Source organism: Mustela erminea, chromosome 2 (genome assembly GCF_009829155.1).
Source record: "Mustela erminea isolate mMusErm1 chromosome 2, mMusErm1.Pri, whole genome shotgun sequence".
Classification (NCBI taxonomy): Eukaryota; Metazoa; Chordata; class Mammalia; order Carnivora; family Mustelidae; genus Mustela; species Mustela erminea.
Genome location: NC_045615.1, coordinates 46,352,355 through 46,364,950, shown reverse-complemented (window position 1 = coordinate 46,364,950; position 12,596 = coordinate 46,352,355). Strand labels below are relative to the sequence as shown.

The window sequence follows — 12,596 nt, the reverse complement described above, 5'->3', positions numbered from 1 at the left end:
AGCTAGAAAGCATATGTTCTGACTTTTTGCTCTACTTGCTCTTAGGGAACAAAAGGGACTGTAAAAATGTCCCAGATTCTAAGAATTCCCCCTTTAGAGTCTTACATAGACAATAACAAAATAAGCCTGCAGGTATGACACCTACAGAGATGAGGGACAGTGACCTTAAGGAAGAATGCTCCAGATAGCACCAAAGAAACACTCAGAAAGCAATGATAAACCAATAGGGTAGAACAAAATCTACCACTTATGTAGAATATACTGGTTATTTATACATGATATTTCATTTAATCAAAATTCATGGCCCAATTTATTTGATACAAAAATCAGTTTGTTATTGTTAAGAATGAGCTCCAATAGGCCCAATGTGGGGCTTAAACTCATAACCCCAAGATCAAGAGTCACATGTTTTATCATTTGAGACAGCCAGGCACCCCAAGGCAAAAATCAACAAAGTGAATTGTCCGTGTCTGCCACCTCTGCTAAGAGCAACCACGGAATCTTCCAGAAACCAGAGTTTATTATATCACTGGAACGGCAGCTCAACATAAACCAGCATGCTATTAGTGGGGCTAAGAAAGATACTTCTAAAAGGTTTTTTTTAGCAAACCTGTACTGAATCTATAGTGAGAAAAAAGTTATTTAAAAACCGTATCTAAGTTTTATTAATACAGAAAATTATGAATGCCATTGTGAATTAAAAAAGAAAGAATCCATATAGTTGGGGGAAATCTAACCTGATAAAAGATAAAGGTTTTATTTTTAGAGATAAGGACAAAAATTTTTAAAAAGCAGCTGCTAAAATCGCCAACTTGTCCCACCAACAAATCCATCTGAAGCCAAGCACGTAATTCTAGCACACCTCCCATGGTACCTGTGGGAGAACTGGTCCTTAACGTGAAAAATGGGAAAACTAACGACAGCACATCTGGGTGACCAGCTCTGTACCCACTAGATGGGAATCAAACCTCTCAGACCCTGTCTCACTCCTACCAGTTAGATCTAGGTCAAGAGAGCATAAGGCCCAAGGGACATCCTCAACTAGAAGCTTTTCTGGGACAGGACCAGGTCATTTTCACCTTCACATCTTCTATATCCAGGACTTGGCAGGTAACCCTAAAGCCCGGCTGAACGAGTTCACCCCACCTGCTGAAGAGCTAACAGTACCAGAGAGCTGTGCCCACCATGTCATCAGAAGTCTCCAGACACTGCCTTTACTTACGGCCCTGCAGGCTGCCCCTGATCATCCCCTCACGTTCTGAGGGCAAGGAAACGGCTCAGAATGGCCGCAGAGCCCGCGCGAGCCTGAAGCTGGTACGCCCCAGATCTGGAACACAAAAGCCGTCTCACACGATCGCCTTGCTCCGGCCCATAGAGGGCGTAATGGCTAGAAAACCTACCTGACAGGACAGAACCTAAAGCTCCAGACTCCCTGGACAGAGAAAGACTTTGATTTAAAAAGAAAACAGTAATTATGCTGTTGGAATAAAATGGATACACTCTTTTTCCCTTGTGAAAATAGATGAATTATAAACCTTCTATACTTTTAAAATTGGTTAAATGACTAATCTCACTTCCAAACACCAAGACAAAAGCAGCTATTTCAAAGCATATGCCGCCATACGGCCTACCTTGGCACCGTTCAAAAGAAGCTGAACACTCAGGTACAGCAATGCTTTGAACTAACACGTAGACTTAACCACATTTTACATTACTGGTGAGGTACAGTTTTTACTTAACGGTTACAAACAGTCCTCAAACCCCTTTGTACAAATACATTCTTCAGGCAGCTGCTCTGCAAAGCTCAGAGGGCCACGGACACGTTCCGGCAGGCAGGCTTCGGTGACTCAGAGCCCGACTGTTACTGTGTGAAGACACACAAGACAAGCCTTGATTCCTTTTCCATTCCCTAGTCCTGGGCTTGCCAAAGACTTCACTGCCAATAGTCTGTAACATCTCAATTCAAACCCCCAAACTCCTTAAATAAGCTGATTTTTTAGATCAGCATTTCCCCCAATCCGGCCATACATTTTATTTGGGAAAGAGCAAGTGAAGGCAAGATCATGGTAATTAATAAGTCACACCCCTGGTATTAGGTGCGTATAAGATGGCAAGTAATACTTTTCAGAAACCGCTAATGGAACATGTGAGAAGGTGTGAACTTGAACAATCTCACAAACTGAAAACTGACTTGAGGATAGAACAGGCAACAGAGGGCAGAGAAAGAGAAAGACGCTGGGCTCCAAAGCAGACGTACGTAATTCCCCAAACCTAAAATTCAATCAGGCTGTGATTTCCTTTTTTTGATCAAGGGTGGAAATAAGGACTGCAAATGTTTTGCAGGAGCCGGTGGAAGGCGACAAATTATGGAGAAGGCTCCACATATAGGAAATGAAAAACTGTAAAAGCAAAGCTCAAGAAGTTGTGCTACTGCATATGAGGGGAACTGTCCAAATGGGGACAGCGGCTGGCATTATTCAAATTCACGGAGGGATGGTCTATGGAGATGATAAACAAACAAGACGGGAAAGGGACAATACACAGAGTAATCACGGTTTCGGTCGATAAAGTAAAAACTGCCAGAGGTGTAAAAGACTATTTAAAATCCATGGATGGGGGTGCCTGGGTGGCTCATTGGGTTAAAGCCTCGGCCTTCAGCTCAGGTCGTGATCCTGTGGTCATGGGATCGAGCCCTGAATCAGGCTCTCTGCTCAGTGGGGAACCTGCTTCCCCCTCTCTTTCTGCCTGCCTCTCCCCCTACTTGAGATCTCTGTCTGTCGAATAAATAAAATCTTAAAAACAAAATAAAATAACCATATTCAATCCTTCAGTCCATTTTAAATTAGTCTACAGTCACTTACTACAGGAAATTAGCAGTTACGATCAAATATGAGACTTAAATGGGCCTCCACAGGCTCCCTCAAAACCATGCTTTGCAAAGGCAAAGGAACTACTTCAAAGTTGTCACTGACTGTAAGAATTACGACTCCTGATGTTTTCAAATGGCTTCAGAACCTGCTGCAAGATCTATCAAGCCCCTTTAGATGTGGCAGAAATTCTCTGCCTTCCTCTCTCATCACTCAGACTCCAGATCACATGTCACCTCCTCTGTGAGACCTTTCCTGACCTCCCTCCCGGAAGTATTGCCACCACCCGAAAGAACTGCTTGCTCCCCAAGCCTGTCACCATCACAGCACCTAGTCTGTACGACATGCCCCCACATTAAGTTTCAAGACACAGAAGACAAGAATTCTGTCTTAGTGGCCACTGCTTCCAAGTACCTAGAGCAGCACCGGGCACATGGCATGCGTTCACTAATTATGCCCCGAACGGAGGTGTGGAAGCAATTTTTGGAAGGATCTCCAAGTCACCTGGAACCAAGTCCAGAGAACAATATTATAAGGATTCCCAACTACTAGCAGCTGAAAGAAAAAGCATTAAGACCTAGATTGATTTTTTAAAACCACAGTACACATGATTCCAAAATGAACATTTTTTCGCCCTGACATTCCAAGTGCATGAGACCATCTCTCTGGCCCTCTGCCACTCACATAGTTTCACTGCACGCCCAAGAGCCTTCACGCTGACACTAGATCAGAATGACCCAGAGCACTAACAGATGGGACATACCAAGTCTGAAACCAGGACTGCACTTTCCAAACTAACTGGGACACAGGAGTGCTTTCTTTCCGCAGAGGTAAGCTCCGGGATCCATCCCGGCAGCCCCGCCCACCCAACCACAACCAGAGCCCCCTCCTTCTCTCCAGAGCCCCGCTACCACCTTCCTCAGTCACGCTTCCCTTTCCTCTTCACCTCTATGGGCCCAGCCTTCCTCCCCTCCTTCGGTCTCCCAGGATCATAACAAATAACTCTTTTCCAGGTGATTTTATATATGGCAAATGAACAGTTCTGTAAAGAAAGCACCACCTATGTCGAAGAAGCACGGCTGTCACACACTTGCAGGCACCTTTGAGTCCAGGCCTTGAACTCAGAAGGAGGACCGCCTGGCTCTCTGAGGAGCAAAACCAGCACAGAAAATGGCTCAAGACCCTACCAACTCCCGGTGCCTGAAAGCTGATGGAAATGGGTGTGAGAGGGTGTGACGTTGGCCTGCAAGGTCTGAAGCTGCTTCCTGGGTCCCACTCCCACCCAGTGGCCTTTCCTCCTCTTCCCACAGGCTCAAGGACAAGACCACTGGCTTCCCTCCATGCTGCTGCCTCCACACACTGCTCTGCGGGGAACCCGGCCTTCTCTTCCTCCAGCCAAGGGGGACACAAGCTCTTCAATCCCTCCTTCCTTGCTGTTCCAAAAGACAGACAAGCACCTTTTACCATTAAAGGGCTTTACTACCAATCATTACAGAGAGCACAAGGTGTAAAACCTGGGGGGACGTTCGAGCTTCCACAGAACCGCTACAACTGTGGTCCCTCATGCTACAGTATCTGTTCTCCACCAGCCGGCAAATGGTTTAACAAAGCTCCTCCTTATTCCAGAATTCAGGAGCCAGTAACATTTAAAAAGGAAGGAAGAAAGAAAGAGAGGGGAAAAAGGAAAGAAAAGGCACACAGGGTTAAAAACTTCTTTGTTTTTTCCTAGTAAAGGACAATAAAAAGCAGCAAAAATCTCACCATGTGCCAGGACCACAAATAAAATAAGTTTTATTAATGCACCAAAAAGTCCATCCTTCAAACTGTAATAAATTAATGTTTATAAAAAACATAAAGGATATTGCCATATTGTTCTCTTTTTCTTATTTTGCAATAGAGAAGTGAAACAGGACATCGAGGAGCTGGCGCTTGGGAGCAGTGATTTAACCGGGTCCCACATTCAGTCACAGTTAAAAGATAAAACATCCTCTCTGCCTCGAGGACACAGTTTTTTCAAAATATCCAGCCCCCAGCAATGAGCCCTTCCGAGATACATGGAACCAGTGGCACCCAGAGCCCAGCTGGAGCTTTACCCTGACATCCTGGGAGGCTGGCAGCTCCCGGTCAGCAACTGATTAGATACTGAAGGAGGATCAGTTTGTTCTCAAAACCCTTTTGCAGTGGGATGAAAAGAAGTAAGTATTACTTCAATACCATCAAGAAATGACAATGTGGGTTCAATCGCTGACTTAAAAACCTTTTTTATGTACTTTCAACTGTTCTAAACACCCCAAATGTATCTAGACTTACTTGGCCTTAATAAAGAACAGCTGGGCAACATGACTCGTCCTTTATTACTTAGAACTAAGCCAAAAAAGTGGCAAAAAAACAAACAAACAAAAAAAAAACCACCCAACTCAAATTGTACACAACCCCTAAAATTTGTTTTCCACAGCAAAAGCTATTTAAGACTGAAATTTATAACGCTAAGACCTTCTGTTTTCCACAGTTAATATGTAAAGAATGGCTCAAATGCCTTTCTTTTGAGAAAACCCCTTAGCAAACTCTCTTCTGGTGCCTGACCCTTCAGCAGAAGAACTTAATCCAGGCACAAATGTAGGGCACTGCTTTGTTTTATAATGCAGTGGTAGTTTATGAAAGTCATTACTTGAAAGCAGTAGAAAAAAATACAAGCAATGGATTTACATGGGAAATGAATGATGTCACGTTATAAACTTTTAATTAACGAAAGCATTTTACTTACGATGTCCCCTGCTGAGAATTAGTGTGGATTTTTGAAGATGTATCATATTGTTCTGTGAGGGAAGGAAAATGATCAGAGTAGCACAATGAGATACATTCTTGAGTTTATTCGTTACAAATCCCCCTTTTTTTTGTGCTGTCCCACTGACCCCCGTCCTCACCTCTTCCACCTGAACACTTAGTGTACTTCAACTCAGTCAACCATGGTGCCTGCTATACGCACTGCACTTGGTACACTCTCACCATTATGGAATACCACTTATGTTACCTCTAGAAAGACGACTTGCTCTGAATTGAAAAATCCTAGCCCTGCTGGCAGCACTTCCTACCCCATGGCTGGCAACTTTCTTATATGCTGGAGATGTGACTTTCTTTGATGTCAGCTGGCAGTGGGGGACTCCCATGGAAGCCCCAGGACAGGGCTGCTCTCACTCCCACCTCATCTGCCCGTTCCATCTATCAGTGATTTACTAGCACTCCCTTTCTGCAGCCTCTGACCTCTGTAGAGTGTGAGTTCCCTCTCACCTGTCCCCCCATTATTCAACACCTGCCCCCCATTCACTTATTCACACTGCCTCGTAGACACAAGATGTGCAAGGCATTCGACCCTATCCTCGATGAGTTCGCAAGTGACTGAGGAATGTGATAGGCACAAAAATATCTCCAATGGCGGGCAGTGTGAGAGGAACACACAAATTAATCACATAAATGAACTGCCCCAGGAATCTAAGAATTGTCTCTCTACTGGTAGTGACTAAAAGAAGGCAAGTCAGACAAGGAGCAAAATGAACTCTGTCACAAAAGATGGGTGAGATTTTGACAGAATGCTGGCCAAAGGGAGAGGGGGAGGACGGCCTTCAGTAGGAGACAGTGCGAGCTGGGGCTTAGGAGAGGGAAGATTTAAAACGGCACAGACTCGGTAAAGGATGGGGTGCAAAATGTGTGGACACCACAGGAAGACAGGTGAAGGTCAGATTTAGAGAGCGCTGAATGCCAGGATAGTAAGTTATAACTCTGTTTGGCAATGACACACCACCAGTAACAGGGACATGACAGACTCCTCAGAAAGACTAGTGGTGCCACCTGGTAGAACCTAGGAGCTTCCCTAAAAGGGAACGTGCAATATTAACCGTGGAGGCAACAAACTATCTTCTGGGAAGCTGCTTTAGGCTTGATATAATAGGGAACGGGAAGTGGAATGGAAATCCGGGAGCCTTTTAGCCGGGGGTTGAATGAGATTTCCCGAAGTGTCATGTGGAGACCTTGCAATTAATCACGTCATCCTCACGGTGGCAGCAGCTCTTACCTGGTGTTTGTAACTGTTTCCCCTCAGGGCTACTACACACTGGAGGGGCTAAGGTCACAGTTCTCCTCACTCACAGGGACTCTCATGTACTGGTCTTCACAGGTTGAAGCACCACAACGCTCTGGTTGTCCTTAGGCATACTACATTCTCCAGAGACTCCAAAACCTTAGGATAATTCTCTCTTCGTCCAACATACAACTAGACCTTTCCAGGGTTCAACTAGGCCGACTCTCACAAAATAAACAAGGGTCCCCGGAACATGGACAGACAGAGTGGCAGCAGCATGAAAAACCACAGGATAAGCATAGATACAGTGAGCCAAGACCCACTGGAGACGTGCCAGGCTCTGAAAACGCCTCGGAGCAAGGAGAGATGGGCCCACACTACTCCACCTGCTGGCCGAGAGGGCCACCCATCCTCCACCAAGAAAGTGCTTACCAGCTCCTCTTCAGCTAGATTTTGCTAAAAGGGGAAATCAAACAATTTAAAGGCTTAAAAGGTCTTTCTAAACCAGGAGTCAGCAATCATCAAAGCTGTAACCCAGTGGGAGGCATCTGATCCACCAGCCAGACAGCCCTAGCAAATGGGGAGCAGTGACAGCAAGGGGTAAAGGGGCATACAGCAAGCCTGAACACAGCTGAGCCAGCCATTCAGCAGAGACCTGTGCCACTCCACTGCTTATCTGTCTCTGGAGAGGCTGCCAAGATGCTGAGAGAAAAAGATGCCCCATCTCTGCAAGAAGCCATTATTTTCTGTTAATTTTACCTTGCCGCTTTTACAATACTATGGCAAGATGATCAGGTTTCTTTCTCTGCATTTGGGGGAAAATTCAGTTATGAGCTTTTTGCAAGGTCTCATTCGGTATCTAGAGCAGAGGATGGCAAACTTTTTCTATAAAGGTCAGACAGCAAATATTTCAGACTTTGCATGCTGTACCTTGTTGCATAATAATAAATGACAGGCATGGCTGTGTCCTGAGAAAACCTTCTTTACAAAAACCAGCTGCAAACAGATCAACTCTCAGGATATATCTCAGGATATGGTGGGCCCACCCCTGCTCTATAGGAAAGAATATTCTGTTTCTTGCTTTCCTCATCTTTTCTCTTCTCCTCATATCCTTGCAATTTAAACTGTAAAAAATACAGGGAATAAATATAAGTGAGAGAAAAGAAGGAGGTGGGGAGATTTGAGGAAGAGTCATCTCCATGGAGTACCTCTGAGCAACCTTCTCCCAACATACGCACATACCCTACTTCACTGTCCTATTTTTTTTTTTTTTTTAAGACTAATACTTCAGAACTTGGACGTGTACCATATATTTATAAACAAAATGACTGCAGGGGTGCCTGGGTGGCTCAGTGGTTAAACGGCTGCCTTTGGCTCAGGTCATGATCCCAGCATCGGGCTCCCTGCTCACTGGGAAGCCTGCTTCCCCCCTCCCATTCCCCTGCTTGTGTTCCCTCTCTCTCTGTGTCCATCAAACAAATAAATAAAATCTTTTAAAAGGGGGGGGGGGTGGCGGCTGGGTGGCTCAGTCAGTTAAGCAGCTGCCTTCAGCTCAAGTCAACATCCCACGGTCCTGGGATCGAGCCCCACATCGGCCTCCCTGCTCCATGGGGAGCCTGCTTCTCCCTCTGTTCCTCCCCCTGCTTGTCTCTCATGACCTCTCTCTCAAATAAAATCAAATCTTGAAAAACAAAAAACAAAAAACCAAGAACCACACAAAATACCCCAATCTATTCTCTATACCATTTCCAGGTTGCAATGCTTTCAGAGTCACATTCATGATGTGTGGATAGATCAGTAACTGTATTTGTTATAATTATGACACATTATATTTGTCAAGTACTTTACCAGGACATCATCATTAACTCTTTGCAGCAATCTGAAATTCCACCTAAAGAACAGCTTTATGCTTGTGCTCCCTTCCTAGTCTTTCAAAACAGGAAGCCCTCATCTGTGCTGGGCTATTTTTCATTTTATTTTTTTTCTATTAAAACAACAAAAGCTTTGCTTTGGTCTCCAATGCAATAAAAGCTCCACTTACTTTGGTTTTGGGTTGCAGAACTGATGTGTTGAGAATCCTAGAAAGAAAAAAAAATCTCTAGTTATTAAAATATTCTGCATCATTGCTAACTGTGATAAACACTGATAAATGGGGTTTATTTTTTCTACTTATTACTTATTTCTTCTACTCTTACCTAGAACTTATTTTTCCTTGGATGTTGAGCAAGCATCTATTTATTTATTTCCACAAAGTATAATGTTTGACCTTAAAGCCAGTAACTAAGAACAACATTTAAAAAAATTATCATGAGAAAATATGTAAAGTATCTAATACGATTAATTCAGGTCTGGGTAGATATAACCTCTTTTGAAAACAGTATCATGGGAAGAAATAGCTATAATATATTAACAGTATGGATGTATACCAACCTGGACAGAACACAGATCTGAAGGTGCTATTCTATACCCTGAAGCTTATCCCAAAGTACAAATAAGCAAAGGAAAATGGGAGTGTTTAAAACTCCCATAACCTGCTCAAAACTACTTCAATGGAAACATCCAAGTCAGCAACTGATCCACTTGTTATTAAAACCAGCACTAACGTAGATGATCACAGCAAACCTGAAGAAAATTAGGAGGCATGAGAAGTCTAAGATCTACGTGTTACACATGTACCTAAATTCCAGATGAGGAATCAGACAACTACCTTGCTTACTTTCCCTGGACTTCTGTTTTCCCATGTCTAAGTAAGAAAACTCAAATGAGAGAATTGACTGAAAAGCCCCCAAAACTTTCATAAGCTACAAAACCTTGTACAAATATATATCAGATGTTCTTACTCATGTAATTTGGAGGGTGAAGTGTTTGAAAACATTATGAAGCACTTTAAGAAGCTAAATGAGTGGCGAATTTAACCTAATCTGTGAAGATTTCAACAGTCAGTACTAGATTAATCTAGCTCATAACAATACTTCAGACTTTGAACGGGTGTGGATACAGTGCCTGCTGTACTTGGAAGGGATTACCTTTGTGGGAAAAGGAAATTTGGAGGGCTCAGCTGTACTAGGCGTGTGTATTGCTGTCAAAGGAGGCGGCCATGAGTGGGTCATTTCCTGGAAAGAGATTTGGAAAAGAAAGAAAGAGTAAATTATAAATAGAACACTTATTGCTACGTAAGTTAACTTTTTAAACTAAATGTAAAGTGCACTGGTGGTAAATAAAAAGTGGAATCTTAAAAGTTATTTTACTTTTTAAAAGACTCCTACTTAACGGGTTATGTTCAAACGCTGAAAACCTCCAACTCACCAAAGAGAAAGCAGTTCAAAGGAGAAAATCAAGAATACAGAACATGGACGGTCTTAACACTGTATAAAGCATATAAACAGTAATGGGTATTAACAGAGCTTATGTAACTGGGAGCATGGAGTCTCTACTCAATGCTTTCTTTCTCCTTCAGCTTCTTTATTGCATTTCCTGGAATTATTTAAGTTCAAAGGAAGAAGAACTTTCCTGTTTGACTTAAGCAAACAAGTAATTCAGGTCACTTGTTCCACTTGGGAGAGTTTTAATGGATTTGACCCTCCCCTGATACACACTATTAGTACATACAAAAATCTTTTTTGGAGGAAGGGGCCTTAAAAAATTACCTTCCCTTTCCAGTAATAGAAGTTTCACTTCTATTCACTATTTTCATGGAGGCAAGATTTCTCCCTCACAAATTAATATATTTATCGACATGAATTCTTCTTTTCTAAGCACACTCATGACTTAATAGTCCGTTTGCTAAAAAACTGGGCGGAAATGGGTCAGATTAAACATGTCTAATCACAAATACACACATGCATGTGCATACACACTTTGGTAAAGAACTAAAATGGCATTGGAGATCATTCATATCAACTCCTTTTTTTTTTTTAGGATGTTATTTATTTGTCAGAGAGAGAGAGCACAATCAAGAGGAGCAGCAGGCAGAGGGAGAAGCAGACTCCCTCCTGGGTGGAGAGCCCGATATGGGTCTCAATCCCAGGACCCCAGGATCATGATCTGAGCTGAAGGCAGACGCTTAACTGACTGAGCCACCCAGGTGTCCCTCAACCCCTTCATTTTTATAGATGAGAAAACAGAGCCAGAATGACTGGATCAGGCTAATGGCTGAGAACACACAGCGTGGGTTTGCTCCTCCGGTCTAAGAGCAAGAAGTTCATTCCCACATGTGTCACACTTGCCTGGGAAACTGGCTTAACGATGGACAGGCAACTTCCTACCAGCAAGCTGATGACCCCAGACTGTGCTGAATTACTTCACTTGTACAACACAGTATATTACAGAACACTACACTCTTTTCAGAGTGCGGATAACCTCTCCATTACCACAGAAATGCCACCTGATACTTGAACAACTGGAGATGGATCTCTAGCAGTATTTCCATTCCCAACCTCTGCACCTTCTCCCTTGCCTTTCCCTACAGCCACTCTCTGGGCTGCTATCACCACAGGACAGACGTAAGTGACCTGCCACAGGGATAAGCAAAGTCTCTAAGGCTAGCTTTCTTAATTTTTGCTAAAGGTGAAGACATACTCCTGCCCACAGACTAACCCTCTGTTTTGCGCAGCACAAAGGAAGAATTCTGTCCTCAAATCCCAGACTGGAATCTGAACTCTGATCCTTACCAGCCCCAGGGAACCTGAGGTGCCTGAGCCCTCTGGTACCTGTTCTCAGTGAAAGGTGAACTAAGACCACTTATTTTCCTGAGGGGCAATAATTTATGTAGTGTCTAGATACATGGTCATAGAAAGTACTTAATAAATTAAAAGCATCCTAACTTCTAATTAAGTCTAGTTTCTCAAGAATTTCAATACTGCACCAAAGACAGCTCCCTGCTGTTTTATTTATTTTAATATCCTTTAAGGAATGGGATCATTATATTGCTACAATGTAAAAATGCAATTAATTGAAGTGTTTGAAAGTATCCCCTCTCTTCGTTTTCCAAGAATTTCTTTAGAATCCCAATGGTATCTATGACTTTTAGTCACCAATTATTCCCAGAAAATGTCTATTGTACTCACAATGCCCAAGGCTGCCCCAGCTATTAAATTAGGCCGTTGGAAAGTGCATAAATTCTTTCAGGCCCTAAGTTATTTGCCAAGAGTCTGAAAGAATTTATATACTTCCCTAAATGCCTAGCTTATTGGAGGGAGTTAGGCCTTAGGAGAATTGCGGCCATAAGGTGAGGAGGCTGCCCAGAACTGCATGCAAGGCCAGGAATGTGCTACCTACCTTAGCAATAACTTATCATCACACCTGCCTCAGTCTTGGCTTCTAGGCACCATGGATGCTATAGCTTCTCACTCTCCACCTTGCTCCTTCTGCTCTAGATACACCGCCTAGCTCCTGACGCTCTTCTATTATATACCGACCTGTTCCCACCTCAAAGGTTTTTTGTATTCTTTCCTCTTCATTCACCTGCTGTAGGACTCACAGTACTTAGCAATACCTGACATTTTTATTACATAATTATCTTTCCCCACAATCCCCTTTAGAGCAAGAACTCAAGTCTTCTTCATACAGAATCCCCAATGCCAAGGAAAGTATTTGAGGCTTAGTGGGCATTTGTTGCATAAATGAATGAATGAACGCTAGTGTTGCCATTGACT

The 12,596-nt window shown here is 43.2% G+C and overlaps 1 protein-coding gene across 4 annotated transcripts in view; it reads right to left on the bottom strand.

The window, feature by feature from the left end:
• AFF1 (AF4/FMR2 family member 1) overlaps window positions 1-12,596 on the bottom strand; it is a 203,703-nt gene that overhangs the window by 34,322 nt on the left and 156,785 nt on the right. For all 4 annotated transcript variants that reach the window (XM_032332809.1, XM_032332810.1, XM_032332812.1 and 1 more), the window contains 3 exons: window positions 9,969-10,055; window positions 8,984-9,020; window positions 5,632-5,683 (listed from right to left, as the gene is read on the bottom strand). In XM_032332809.1, the coding sequence (XP_032188700.1) occupies window positions 5,632-5,683; window positions 8,984-9,020; window positions 9,969-10,055 (176 nt within the window). The remainder of the gene's footprint in view (window positions 1-5,631; window positions 5,684-8,983; window positions 9,021-9,968; window positions 10,056-12,596) is intronic.